General features: G+C 34.7%; 1 protein-coding gene across 3 annotated transcripts in view; it reads left to right on the forward strand.

Annotated features, from left to right (window-relative positions):
• LOC128220619 (myosin, essential light chain, adductor muscle-like) overlaps positions 1–11,785 on the forward strand; it is a 44,020-nt gene extending 32,235 nt beyond the window's left edge. Inside the window, exons 3-6 of one of the 3 annotated variants that reach the window (XM_052929089.1) lie at positions 4,388–4,555; positions 6,990–7,076; positions 8,621–8,708; positions 10,022–11,785. In XM_052929089.1, the coding sequence (XP_052785049.1) occupies positions 4,388–4,555; positions 6,990–7,076; positions 8,621–8,664 (299 nt within the window). In that variant the 3' untranslated portion in view covers positions 8,665–8,708; positions 10,022–11,785. The remainder of the gene's footprint in view (positions 1–4,387; positions 4,556–6,989; positions 7,077–8,620; positions 8,709–10,021) is intronic. The other 2 variants (XM_052929090.1, XM_052929088.1) reach the window with 2 other exon arrangements.
• The last annotated feature ends 1,468 nt before the right edge of the window (positions 11,786–13,253 follow it).

Genomic DNA, 13,253 nt, shown 5'->3' on the forward strand with positions numbered 1-13,253 from the left:
GTGTTTATTTATTTTAAACGTATATTCATGAGAAAAACATCACAATGTTTCCAAATCCTACGATGTAGAAATTCCATTATTGACCTATGAATAGCCGGGAAATACCTTCTGTTTCTAAAAATAGCAACATCCGGTACAGGCCGAATACGCCCGATGTTCGTCGCGATCTGTTACGGCGAGTGGCGATATATGTCGATGTTACCCGATGTTTCCCGAGTTGTATTACATGGCTAATACCTTAACATGTTTGTGAATGACCAAGTTTCAGGTTTCAAAGTTATTGTTCAAAAGGCCTCTGTCCCGTACACAAACACAAGAGCATACAAATACAACACACACTTGATATATTGTGGCAATGACATGTAATGATTTCAGAACTAAACTTTCATAAAATATCTTCTTTCTTCAAATACATAATATAGCAACTTAGCTACATTACGTAATATCAAAGCATTTGTACTGGACATTAAAGTATAAATGTATCTATAATTGGGTATCTATAATTGATATCATTTTGCTATATAAGCATTCCTTTAAACATTATGTAAAGGACATATAGACTAAAGGTCAGCTTAAGCCGTTAGTCAATACACTATGAAACGACATCTGTATCCAAGGGTACCTTGGTTAACTTATGATCGTATACCCGGGCTCAGATGTCATACCCTGTTCAGTGCCTAATGAGACCTGTATGCGACCAAAAGGCACTTGCCTCAATTAATTGTCATTTCGATATCCATTTTAAGCATAGAATATTAAAGCAAGGATTGTTTCATTGTTAGTTCACAATAAATATCTCCTTGTGAACACCGAAAGTAAATACGTTTCTCCTGAAATATATTTTTTGATGCTCGATCTAACACTGAAACACTGATTTGAAATACCCAAAGAAAACGCCAAGTGTAAAACAAAAAGTGGTATGCTTGGGTCAAGTTTGATTCATGATGATAAGGATTTTCACTATCTTCATGATGAATTTTTTTTTAATACCATCAGCCATCTCATCCTTGGCGAGAAACGTTCTGGGCGCCGTAATATCACTGGCGCTCGTACAACTAACGCCGAAATAAAGTTAAAAATGGAAAAGTGCAGGATTAGCCAATTAGTCCCATTCAAGAGCGGTTCAAGGTTGGCACTCAAAAGATACTGATCAAGACACTAAAAAATGCAACAAACAGACCCCACATGCATCAAAATACCTACAATTTTATAAAAAAACATTCCGAAGTTCCCTGGCACCTTTACATCTAGCGCCGAAAAACTGTTACCCAGCTTGATAATACAATGAAAAGTGTAGAATTAGCCTATTAGTCACAAGAGACACAAGGTAGGGACTCAAAAGATACTCAATAAGACAAAAAACAACAACAACAACAAATAGACCAGATATGCACTCTTTTTTCTCCCTTCACAAAACTAGATTTATTCGATTATGTCGTTTGGGTTGATTTCAAAACATATCTACCTTGTCTTCCTCTCTCTATTCCATGTTCTATTGTTTCTTGTACAGTTCAGCTGCTGGTTAGTTAGCTCTAAATTGTTCTAATTTCTTATACTGATATTAACTAGCGAAACGAATAATTATAATAAATTTAGTTACGTTATAACTAAATGCCAAGTACTTGGGTTCAAGTATCAATAAATTTGAAGGTGAACGAAAGAGAAGGAACGGGTCTTCTTTTTGCATAGAGCTTTATATAATTTGACAATGTATTGCAAATACAATATAGTTTCCAGTGGAAATATAAGAAGAGAAATGAACATATCTAAACTTAAACACAAGCACTCTTTTGTCTGTATTAACATCCGGATCTTGGACAACGGGGGACAAATAACTGTGGTCTTAAATCACGTGGTCAAGGATGCACTTTCTATATTGAAGATTGAGAATGCTAATTCAGATTGATGACTTGTTTAAGTCTAAGTAATGCACGTAATTCATTGTTGTTATTCTTTGAATTCAGTTCTTTACCTGTAATCAGAAAGATAAAAATGGTGAATATCTCAGAGATTTAATACTTTCTGCTTGCCTAGAACTTTGCTTACTTCCGGCTTGATGCAACACGAATTCCGTGAAATAAAAAACGGTTACAAAATTCAAAGTCAGTGAATTTTCTTCGGAGAAATGCTATAAACGTTTTAAAATGTTAATATCAATTGAAATTTCAATCTGAAAATGAATGGTAGCCATTTCATGAATGGCTATAAAAACTCCATCTGAAGTGTTCCTGTTTACGATAAACACATCTAGTTGTTTTATAAGGTATATAATGTACTGTGTTGTTTTTGGAGTTTTGAACTGTTGTTCCATGTTTCTGGTTTGTAATTGTTTGTTTTTGTGTTCAATGTCCTTGGTGTTTACCCTGTGCTATTAAACGTTGTTTTATGTTTAAACTTTCGGCTACTGAGCTTGTTTATGTAGTTCTTCATATAATATTATAACCTAAAATATATCTAGGGCTCTGTTTTGTTACTCCCGGGAATATTCCAATGGATCAAATCTTCTTTTTTTCATTATGAGTTGGTTATTTAACGAACGTTCATTAGAATTAGGGTTTTCCTTCTTATTAGCCATCTCTTCCGTAGAGACAAGTATTCTGGCTGCTTACTTCACGGCACAGGCGAACAAAAAAACAACGACGAATTATGTTTACCTACCTTGTAAAAACAGCAAAGTAAGCCTACCAAGACAAATATGTCCAAAAATATCCAGGAGCTCTTCTACCATAATTTAGGAAAATTCCGAATATTGGCAAACAACTCCCCCACGGATTCATGATTGCAGAATCTACACTTCAGGCCGGGCTAATCTTCTCAATAATTGCTTCAAAGCACAGTCAACACTTACATTCTAGTGATACTTTAACTAAATAATAGCTCCCTTCTTACGTATTGAAATTTCTAAAACAATTTTCAATCCGTTGTTTTTATCTAAGTGTAAACTACACTTGTGACCAATGGCTGGTCTATTCAATATCTTCTTCAAATCACATCCGCGAGCTTGTGCCTGCGCAGAAATGTGCACGTCAAAATGATTATGTGTAGGGGAAATTGTGGACGCTGAAAACAGGTGACTTTATTACGTCCAAGGTCGTACAAGGGTCAAACAAAGGTTGCATTACCTTGGGACCCAGCCCAGCAAGATATCAGAGCCGGTGCGCCACCACCTTACCATGTGTGCGCGTAAACGCAAAAATGTGAACATTGAGATGCCTAAGTTTCGGGGAGATTTTGGACGCTCAAAAAATCTTATGATGTCCAAGGTTAAACCAGGGTTGCAAACACTTGGGTTCTGTAGTTTTTCGCATAAATATGGAAAACGAAATGTGACTTCATAAAAGGTTTTGTTTACACCCGGCACAAAAGCATTTGCTTCAAGCTTCGCCAAGAAATGTCATTTCAGGTGATTTAATTCGTGACTTACTGAATATCTCAATAATAAAAAACGATGAATTTGGTGAATCTTTTCACATAGGTCGTAGTTCCTATCTCAATAGTATCTGCTTTTAAAGCGACTTCATGGAATGATGCCAACTTTCAAACACAATAAAAGAACACAGTTATCTGTGCTGAAGACTTTGAAACGCATACGTGATGTAAGGTCTAATTGACATGTCATTATTACTAAAAGACATGTTATGATGTCTTACCTTCATGTTATTATGTCTTACCTGCACATGGATCTGCAAGTAATACAATCTGCAAAATACATGTGTCCCTATTCCACCTAGTGCAATACGGCCGGATTCTACTCTGCTGTGGCGTCATAATAAGTATCAATCCGCGATTGAAAAATGGCGTTACAAAAAATTCTTTTTAGGGCGTAGAAATGTAGTTCATATTACGAACGACTGTGACGTCTGTTTGTCTGCTACAGCTTGGAATAATACAGAATACCTTGTGTTGTGAGCTGACTGTTGTAACCGACATTTGTTTTACATTGTCACAAACGACAACCACAAACGACAAAATTTCTAGCGTCCTAGATCATGAATCTGTTGCAGGGATTTGAATGGAGTTTCGAGAATCATAACTCTGTTGACCATTTCTATGATGCAGAAATCGTCTATGAATGTTCTGTTATTCATCATAGATGTTTACCTCATTATATTTACACTTGCGGTAAAATGAATGTGAGGTCTTTCAGACAGCCGATATCTTTGCTATGTTCATTTGTCTGTGAAGCATTCTTTTTAAGCAATTAAAATTTAATTACTGCATAGATATTTCCAAATAATGAGTGTGAATATTTACATCAACTATATTAGAATTACGGTCCATCTGTGTTTTAAAACAGTTGTTAAGTTCACAAACTGTTCACCGAGCAAATGATTTCGCCTAGTTCAATTTTTTGATATCCAGTGCATTGAATTCTATTCTATTTCAGGCGAAAAGCAGTTCAGTTTCGAAGAGTTTCTGCCCATCGTGAAGTCGATACTGAAAGTGGACGACATCGGCACATTTAGGGAATTTTCTGAGGCCTTCAAATCCTTTGATAGGGAAGGCATGGGTTTTATCACGGCTGGCGAGATGAATTACATGCTCACTTCAATGGGTAGGGTACTTGTAGCTCTAGTATCCATTTATTATGTAATGGGTAAAATACATGGACAAAACAATCGTACGGTGATCACGTCGAACAGTACAAAGGGCAAAGGGTCAAACTAAACCAAACAAACAACAACAGACATGCATTTTCATTGATTTTAATGTTTTGCTGAACGAGTATTCGATCGTGCTTTTTCGATGAAATAAGGAGTTTGATCAGTGAAAATCTCAGTTTGACGTTTTCACTGAAAACTAAGGAGTGAAATTATCAACTTTAAAAATATTTTGAAAGTCCACTATAGTTACTTCCCCTAAATCAATACTTAACACGTCACTTTTGAACCAGAAAATATTTTCAAAAGAAATAAAATTAAAATTTAAAAAAAGGTTGCATAAGTTTGAATAACTACATATTTGGAAATAAACAACTTAAAGTTTAAAAGGAAATTGGTAATCCCGTTTTTCAAACGATTTTTTAACTTAAGCTGAATGTTCGATCATTTACTTTCATACAAAACAAGTTTCAGACGAAAAAAATGCTCGAACAAAAATACGATGTAATATCAGCGTTCACGTTTGTCGTTGTAATATAACCCACCCGTGAAATTGACACAAAAAGTTAATCTAGAGATTAACTGATGATTTTAACCCACCCAAATTTGTAAACCACCTAACATCTTTACTTTTTTTCATGTTTTTCCTTGTGTTCAAGCGAACCAGAATGAACTTTCACAGTGATTATCCATTTATCTTTCATGAAACAAACTTAAAACTATGAAAATTGTTTTATTCAAAAGATTGTTTGCAATTGTTCTGCTAACAATAATAAACTATTATAACGTGCGAGGCTTACTGGGCCAACAGATCCCTTCAGAGAAAAGCATGCTCAACCTTGAAGAGGTCCACTGGTTGTTATATACAGTTAATTCTAAATCCACACAGAGCCGGAGTTTTGCTAATTTGCATATTACCAACCAAGGAAACATACGTACTATCAACGTACTTCCTTCTCTAACGGAATGTTATACTATGAACGCACATCCGCCGCCTACAGCGGACTGTTACACTATAAACAGAAAATATCGGAACAGTTTTGTTAAAGAACCGGAAATAGAAAATTGGCAGCTTTTACTTTGCCTGAGGGGCGTCCCAAGGGTAGTGGAGTATTAAGAAAAATAAATTGAATTCTCATAAATCTCCAACAATGACCATAAAAGTAACGGAAATTTTGTTGAGTATCAGTGTAAGATCGTATCTAATTTCACTCATGATCATAGAAAAACTATATTTTCACTTTCTATGGCACTTATGAAATAAAATACGATCTTACACTGAAATCAACAAATATCCGCTATATTTTGCTATCAAATCACGTTTAAGTAATGGTTAAAGATTATTAGAATGTACTTACAAAAATGGTTTGTTAAGACACAAATGCACAAAAATTTATTTTCTTTGTAAGTATACATAATAACAATACAGTTTTAGTGGTCTACATTATGTTGCGTAAACAATCCACCAATTTTACCAGCCCAAGTTGTACCAGTTTTATACCTAACGCGTTAACTGATACAAAAATCAATAATGACTGAATGCTGATTTATTGAAATGTATTTAAAAACTTGCAAAACGACTGCATTCTCATTTGACAAACAAAAAATAATGTTGACTACTAAAGGGGGTTTATACATTCAGATGTTTTAATTTAGATTTGTGTATGGGTTTGGATCAACGAATAATTGCAGTTGCATTCGAGTGAGTTCAACTCATGTTTGGAGTACGTGCGATGTTGAACATATGGCCTTGTATGTGCGATCTTCATGCATAAGTCATGATGATGGAAACTATTGTAGTAACCTTGACTGACGTGTATTTGATTAACGCTCTCAAAATCGTGTTGCAAGCATGCTGCCAAAATTAACACAAGTAATGTTATTTTTTATTTAAGGATATATAAGCGCATTTTGTAAGTTAAAAGTGCAAAAACCCATCCACGTGTTTACACTTTTAGAAAGTTCAATAGTACAAATATAAGGTGATCAAAATATGACCACGGTATATCGAAACACTCCTCCCAATTGTCCGCTTTATTTACTTATTTTATTAATCAGCATATTAGTATCGGCATCGAGATACAAGTGCACAATAAAACATTTGTTGGTGTCACCGCTTCGGACCGGTCAGTGAAGTTGTATTCACCGTATCCACGCGTTACGAGGTGACGTGGTCGAAGTAACGTTGTTCAGTGGTGAAATAACTCCGCTTTGTGGTGGAACATATGAATTTTATAACCTCTGGTTTTAATTCCACCACAATCCGGTGTTATTCCATCACAAACCGGTGTTATTCCGCCACAAACCAACGGTACTTTCACCACTTCACCTCATAACAATTGGACACGAGGATATGGCTATTAGTATTTAATTATTTTACATTCAAAGGTGAGCGCCTTACGGACGAGGAAACAGATGCCATCATGCACGACACAGACACGACCCCCGACATCGATGGAAACCTGAAATATGAGGGTATGTAACATCGAGAACGAATAAAAACATAGATTAGCACACTTTATTACGATTTGACTTAACGGTTGTTTTTGTTTGGGGGGCAGAATTAGATCTAAGAGATAAATAACATGAACATTTGGAAGTAACAAGTAGTGTCGACAGAGAGGGAGCTAGAGCAGAATTGTTGTGCCGGCCGGCACAGCCTGTTCAGGTGGCTCGGGGCATGCTCCCCTGCGATTTTCTTTAAATGCAAGATTCACTAAGGCGCGTTTTCCACTAAACTATTGAATAAAAAAGTATAGACACACCAAAAAAGAACGCTAAATTTAAAACCTGAATTATATTATATCCTTTCTGTTTTAGACGTGTTTTGTTCGTTTGTTTTTATGTGTTTTTATTGAAAATCAGGTAGTGGTCCAGACGTCACAAATGTTTTTTATGTTGTAACAGCTTGCGATTCTTATTATAATATCAAACTTCAGTCTTCTTATAGATAGAAAAAATAGAGATAAGAAGTTCTTCTTAGTAAGGCATAACATCACGTGTTCACCTCCACGAGCAACGACATCGGTTGCATTAACACAACACAAACGATTTTTATAGTTGTAAAAGTTTGTCATTCTTTATAATATAAAGAATATCAGGCTGTTTTTGTTACATAACTGAAGTCTGCTTATACATCGACAGTACAAAGTTCTTTTTAGTAGGACATTGGTCGAACTGAAACAACACAGGCATGTGTTTATAATTGTATCACCTGTCATTGTCGATAATATATGAAACTGTTGTGTGTTTTGTAATAAGCTTATTGGTTTTTTTATATTGATAGTACAAAGTTCTACATAGGATATTACAACACGTGTTTGACTCCACGAGCAACGCCTTTGGTCGAATTAGCACAACACGAACGTGTTTTTATAGTTGTGACAGATTGTCATTCTTTTTATTATATAAACTTATTTTTCTTTCGTAACCAAAGTGTGATAATATATTTATAGCACAAAATATTTCTTAGTGGGCCATAAAACACGTGTTCACCTTAACACGTCCTTTTAAACGTGTTGGTATTGTGTTGTAAGCTGATTGTCAACAGTCTGCTTTAACTCATACATTGAGTGGCATTATATTCTACTGCTTATTGAATGTATATATGTTGTATTGATGAGACTTTAATAAACTATTAAACTTGTTTAAGAAAAAATTGACAGCACACAATTTATACAAGACATTTCATTAATGACATTATACAGAAACATTGCATGGCCTCGATGCATGAATTTACATATGGTGACTCATGCTTTCATTCAGCTGATAAATTAACATTATGAGTTTATAATGATTTTTATTATTTTGCGAATGTGGCGTCATATTTGACGTCAATTCCTATATAATCTGTATATTGCATTTGACATGTAAAGTCTAAAAATGCTCCAAGAATTTCGTTGTCAATATTTTGAAAAAGGTATTTTAGCGGGAACGTTAATAAAGAGTTACCTAGGCGATTTATTAGTGTGGTTAATTTCTTGCACAATTGTAATGATTCTGTATGGGCTTTCTTTCAGATTTTATTAAGAAGGTTATGAAGGGGCACGAGTGGAACAAATAAACGCCATGCGTTCGTCACTGTCGGTTATCTCTGTCTCTGTCTAAGTATTAGTCCAATCTTATCAACGGCCGTACCGTACAGTAAAACTTTCTGCCTTGTAATACTATCTTTCTCGAAAGTAATAGTTGCCAGCTCAACGCTATGCATCTTTTATTTTACTTCCAAAGCAGAAAGTTCCTATGTTAGAGTTCAATTTTGCTGATCTACAGAAAACAGAGCCGGCGTACCTCGGCCACAGAAGCTCAATTTTCTTTAAATCGTCAAAATTGGACAATAACTTGTTTGGCGTTAGAATCGACATTCAAAAAATTAATAAATGTTGTTTTTTGAAGAATCCGCTATTGTTATTGGCCCTTACAAAAATGCAAACACCAAGTATGCCACCTTATACTACTGACACAATTTTAATAAGTAAGTATTGGTGAAAAAACAGACTGACTGAAATATATTTTATGAAACTATTATTTTTGGTGGATTCACCTTAATAGATCTAAAGTTAATGAGGATACAAATTTGAAAAATCATCGATTTCCATTGGTCAGCTTAAAACAACAACACCAATTTAATTTGTAACAAACAAAGACTACATTTAAATGAAATTAGTAATCTTGGGGTACTGTACATTGTAGTACGTCCGTTGGTAAGAAGGCTCCTATGTTAGTATGCATGTGTGTAGCAATGTAGCTTAATGACTTTCATATTTATTAAATATCTACATGTCTTATTTAACTATACTCTTTCATGTTGCTTATATATTTTACAATTATACAAACATTTGATAGTATATTGCTTTGTAAGTTATAACTGTGAGATGTGTATGGCCGTCTGTTGTAAATATAACTATCACAATGTTAAAGGAAGTTCTCACTCTAAACGTACACTGAAATGCAATCATATTGACAATGGTCTTTATTCGGGTAATGGTGTCAATTAATTTAAAACAAAGATGGTACCTTTACAAATTGTTTCTAATTGAACATATTCGCGCGCCCGAAAGGAGGTCATCGTGTCATAGGTAGAGTGTCAAGGACACGCAACAAAAATTAACATGAAATAAACGTGAACATGACTTATTTTAAGTAACCAAACAACATAACCCCTGGAACGTTAGTATGCGTTTTCAGCTGCCTGATGCCCAAAACAAGCTATGGAGATCCGTTAAGCGATCTAGTGCCATCTTGGTCCTCTTGTGTACGTGTCTGTGAAGAATCTCCTTTGATGCCGCAAATATCCACATATATGTTTAAAAAGCAACGTATACGCAACGTGTTATGTAATGCGCTATAAATGTATACTAATAAACAGACAGTTTCATAGAGTTCATGTTGAAGTCTTTTTTTTTTATTTTACCTTTCAGATTTCATCAAAAAAGTCATGAAGGGACATACGTGGAAGAAGTAGAGGGTATTCCACAGCGTTTTAGCCAGATAATCAACAATCATGCCTAGTAGTGGTGATAGCTAACCATGTGCCTGTATATTTTGACATCAGCATTCTAGCGACTTTTATAAACGTACTTTTAACATTGATATTTGAAACAAGCAAGACTCCAGATGATATAGACATGCAATACGTAACACATTGTGAACTCCTGTATACGCTTTATGAATGAATCATCTCAACTACGAGCATACGACCTGATACCGGGCAAACAGTTTAAATTGCGTGAAGATCTCTCAATGAATTGACTGCGCTATTTGTAAACACCAAAGTATTGTGTCGAACGTGATCAATTAAAACAGAAATTCCAAACAAATGACAATCAGTTCTTTGATCTACCAGTTCGAAAAAGTGATCGTACTATACGGTTGATAAAAAAGGCCTATAACGTAAAAATAAGTCATAAATGTACATTTTCAAAAGCAATTAGTTTTAAAATAGATCATTTACTGCCAGCTTATCTTCGGATGCATGGTTAAGTGTTTTAACCTAAAGGGCACTGAAATAATGTATTAAACATTTATAAAATTGAATTATACTTTCGGTATGCAATCTATTCTTTGTAAAATATACCAAAAATGTAGGATTTGTAATTTGTAATTGTACACAGGTAACAATTGAGTCATATATAGTTTTATTTCAAAAACACTGAATTCTCATTAATGCATGTTTTAAATCGGTAGTGAATCGATGTTTAAAACTACAATGTTAGAATCAGGTTTATGGATATACTCCATTTGTTCTGAACGTTTAGATCCCCATATCTAACCTCCGTAGTTTTCTTTTCCCAATTAGCCCGTAATGTTAATGAATTTACTTGCCCATACGTACTAAAATCCCATTTAAATTTGGTGAAATCTCCTTAAACCTACTTTAACCAAACCGAAACTTCAACACCCTTCCGGTAATAAAATTGCTGTTCAGATTGTTGTTGTATAAATTATGATTAAACATTCCAAAACATTCTTAGTACTGGCAGCGAAATTAACCATGCATGCACAACCGCTCTATTATCATGTTTACCATATCGTGTGTGTGGAGTCCACTTATAATCGACAATTTCCCGATTTGGTTTGTTTAGAATTACCTTTTACCATAATCAGTAGTCTTTACATATCCCACTTGTGGAATGTTCAAAACCTGTAGTCTATGTTACCGATTTCATGTTTAATATGGCACTGTAAGCAAGCATTTATCATTATGATACGGTGACGTTTGTTATAATTTAAAAAAAAAAACGACAAAAAAAATGTTAAGTGTACTTCAAAACCGAATTTTTATGCTGGTAGTATTGGTCTTCGCTCTTGGAAACATGTTTTTAAGACACGCTTTTGAAATACATCAAATAAATGCGCATGAAACAGCGTATTAAATTTAATTTAATTGGACATTGCATTCATCTAAATTGTTGGTTCATTTTCTGTTTTACAAGTTGCGTTCATTGGTTTCTTCTCAATATTTGTCGGTATAAAGATTTTTTTTTAACGTTTTGGCATTTAATTTACCTTCATTATGCCTGTTCAAGTTTCTTACTGCGTATGTTTTCTGCATTGTTCACATATTCATAGAGTCATTAAAGTAGTGGTATCATCTGCGCTCTGTTACGTTAGACGCTATACATATATTTAGATCTATTTATGAAATCATATATTATATAATGCTATTAAATTATCGAATTGCAGCTTTGCGTTCTTCTTTAGTTGAAGTCATGCGTTTAATTACTTCTTTAAGATTATGAACCGACATATGTGTATGTATATATGTAAGTTTGTGAAAAGGAGACAGAAACGTTCAAATCGTACAATTAACAAATGTCGAATCGATGTCGTGGTCATGATATCGTTCACCTGCTTATGAATATGCAAGTTATGAGGGTCAACTTGAGGTGACCTCTGAAGTCATGTCCTCATATCGTGCACAACGTATTTAAATGAAATGATATAATATATAATAACGCCATGATATAATTATAATGAGATCGATGGCTGGGTTATATGTAGTGTCTCTTGTTCAGTGTCTGTAAAGCCCAAGTCCTCAGCCTTGTGCCCTTTAAACAGGGTCTTTGTTAGGCGGTTGGCTTCTGGGCTTTTCGTCCCGTAGCTTCTATTGCGTTAGTCGTATAATAAACAAAGGAACTGAACAGTCAAATCAAAATAGTTTACCTTTTATCATTAAATTAAAATTACGTTTGGGAAGATAATATGATCGTCTTATGTTGTTGTTCTGTTATTGTTGTTGTTGTTGTTGTGTATTGGCGGTGCCATTGGCGGTGCCAGGCGACACATAACCCTTCCGCGGAATATGCTTGTGTGTAAAAAAATCACACGTAAACATATAAATGGAATGAACACAAGAACATTCAAAAAGCAAAATAAGCCACCATGCTATTTATTTGTACACTTTAAATTTAAATCTTAACATTGCTGTGCCATAATCGATATTACATACAAGGCGTGGATGTAAGTTATCCAGTACTACTCGGTGTTGTGTTATGTTCAGAAATTCCTAATGCGTTTTTTCTTCTACAATAACCTTTCCTCGTTACCTGTGATCGACGACTTCAACTTCAACGCATGTTTACTTCAAGATTGAATCCTTTAAAGCAGAAATAGTTTCAAAATACAGATATACATGAAATTATTAACTTAAAGTTAGCCGAAATGTGCAGTAGAGTACTCGAACAGGAAACACGACAATTGTATGTACTTGTTGTTTTTATATGTTTTTTTTATCTAAAACTATTATACCATCAAATATGTCCCTACGGTGCAGTTCGTTACATTATTATTTAGGCATTGACCGGAATTAGGAACATCAAGTGCGTGGAATACCAATGGGATCATATCACACATGTAGGTACAATAAGCAGACTTACGTAAATGCATATCAAGCACCGACTTTTCCGCGGGTTACAACAAAACTCACAGGAGTAACCATTGGATAGTCTTCGTTCAGTGAGGCCAAGGCTTTACTCAAAGACCCTGGCTCGATAGTTTTAATGTGGTTCAAATGATGCCCCCGTTTGACCTTTTTCTTTCACAAGTGACTTCTATATGACGAGATGTACCTGTCACAGTGGGCAAAATTACCCCAGTAACAAATATATATACGGGTATATGAACGCAAATACCCACGGGGATATTCTTACA

This window comes from Mya arenaria, chromosome 15 (genome assembly GCF_026914265.1).
Source record: "Mya arenaria isolate MELC-2E11 chromosome 15, ASM2691426v1".
Classification (NCBI taxonomy): domain Eukaryota; kingdom Metazoa; phylum Mollusca; class Bivalvia; order Myida; family Myidae; genus Mya; species Mya arenaria.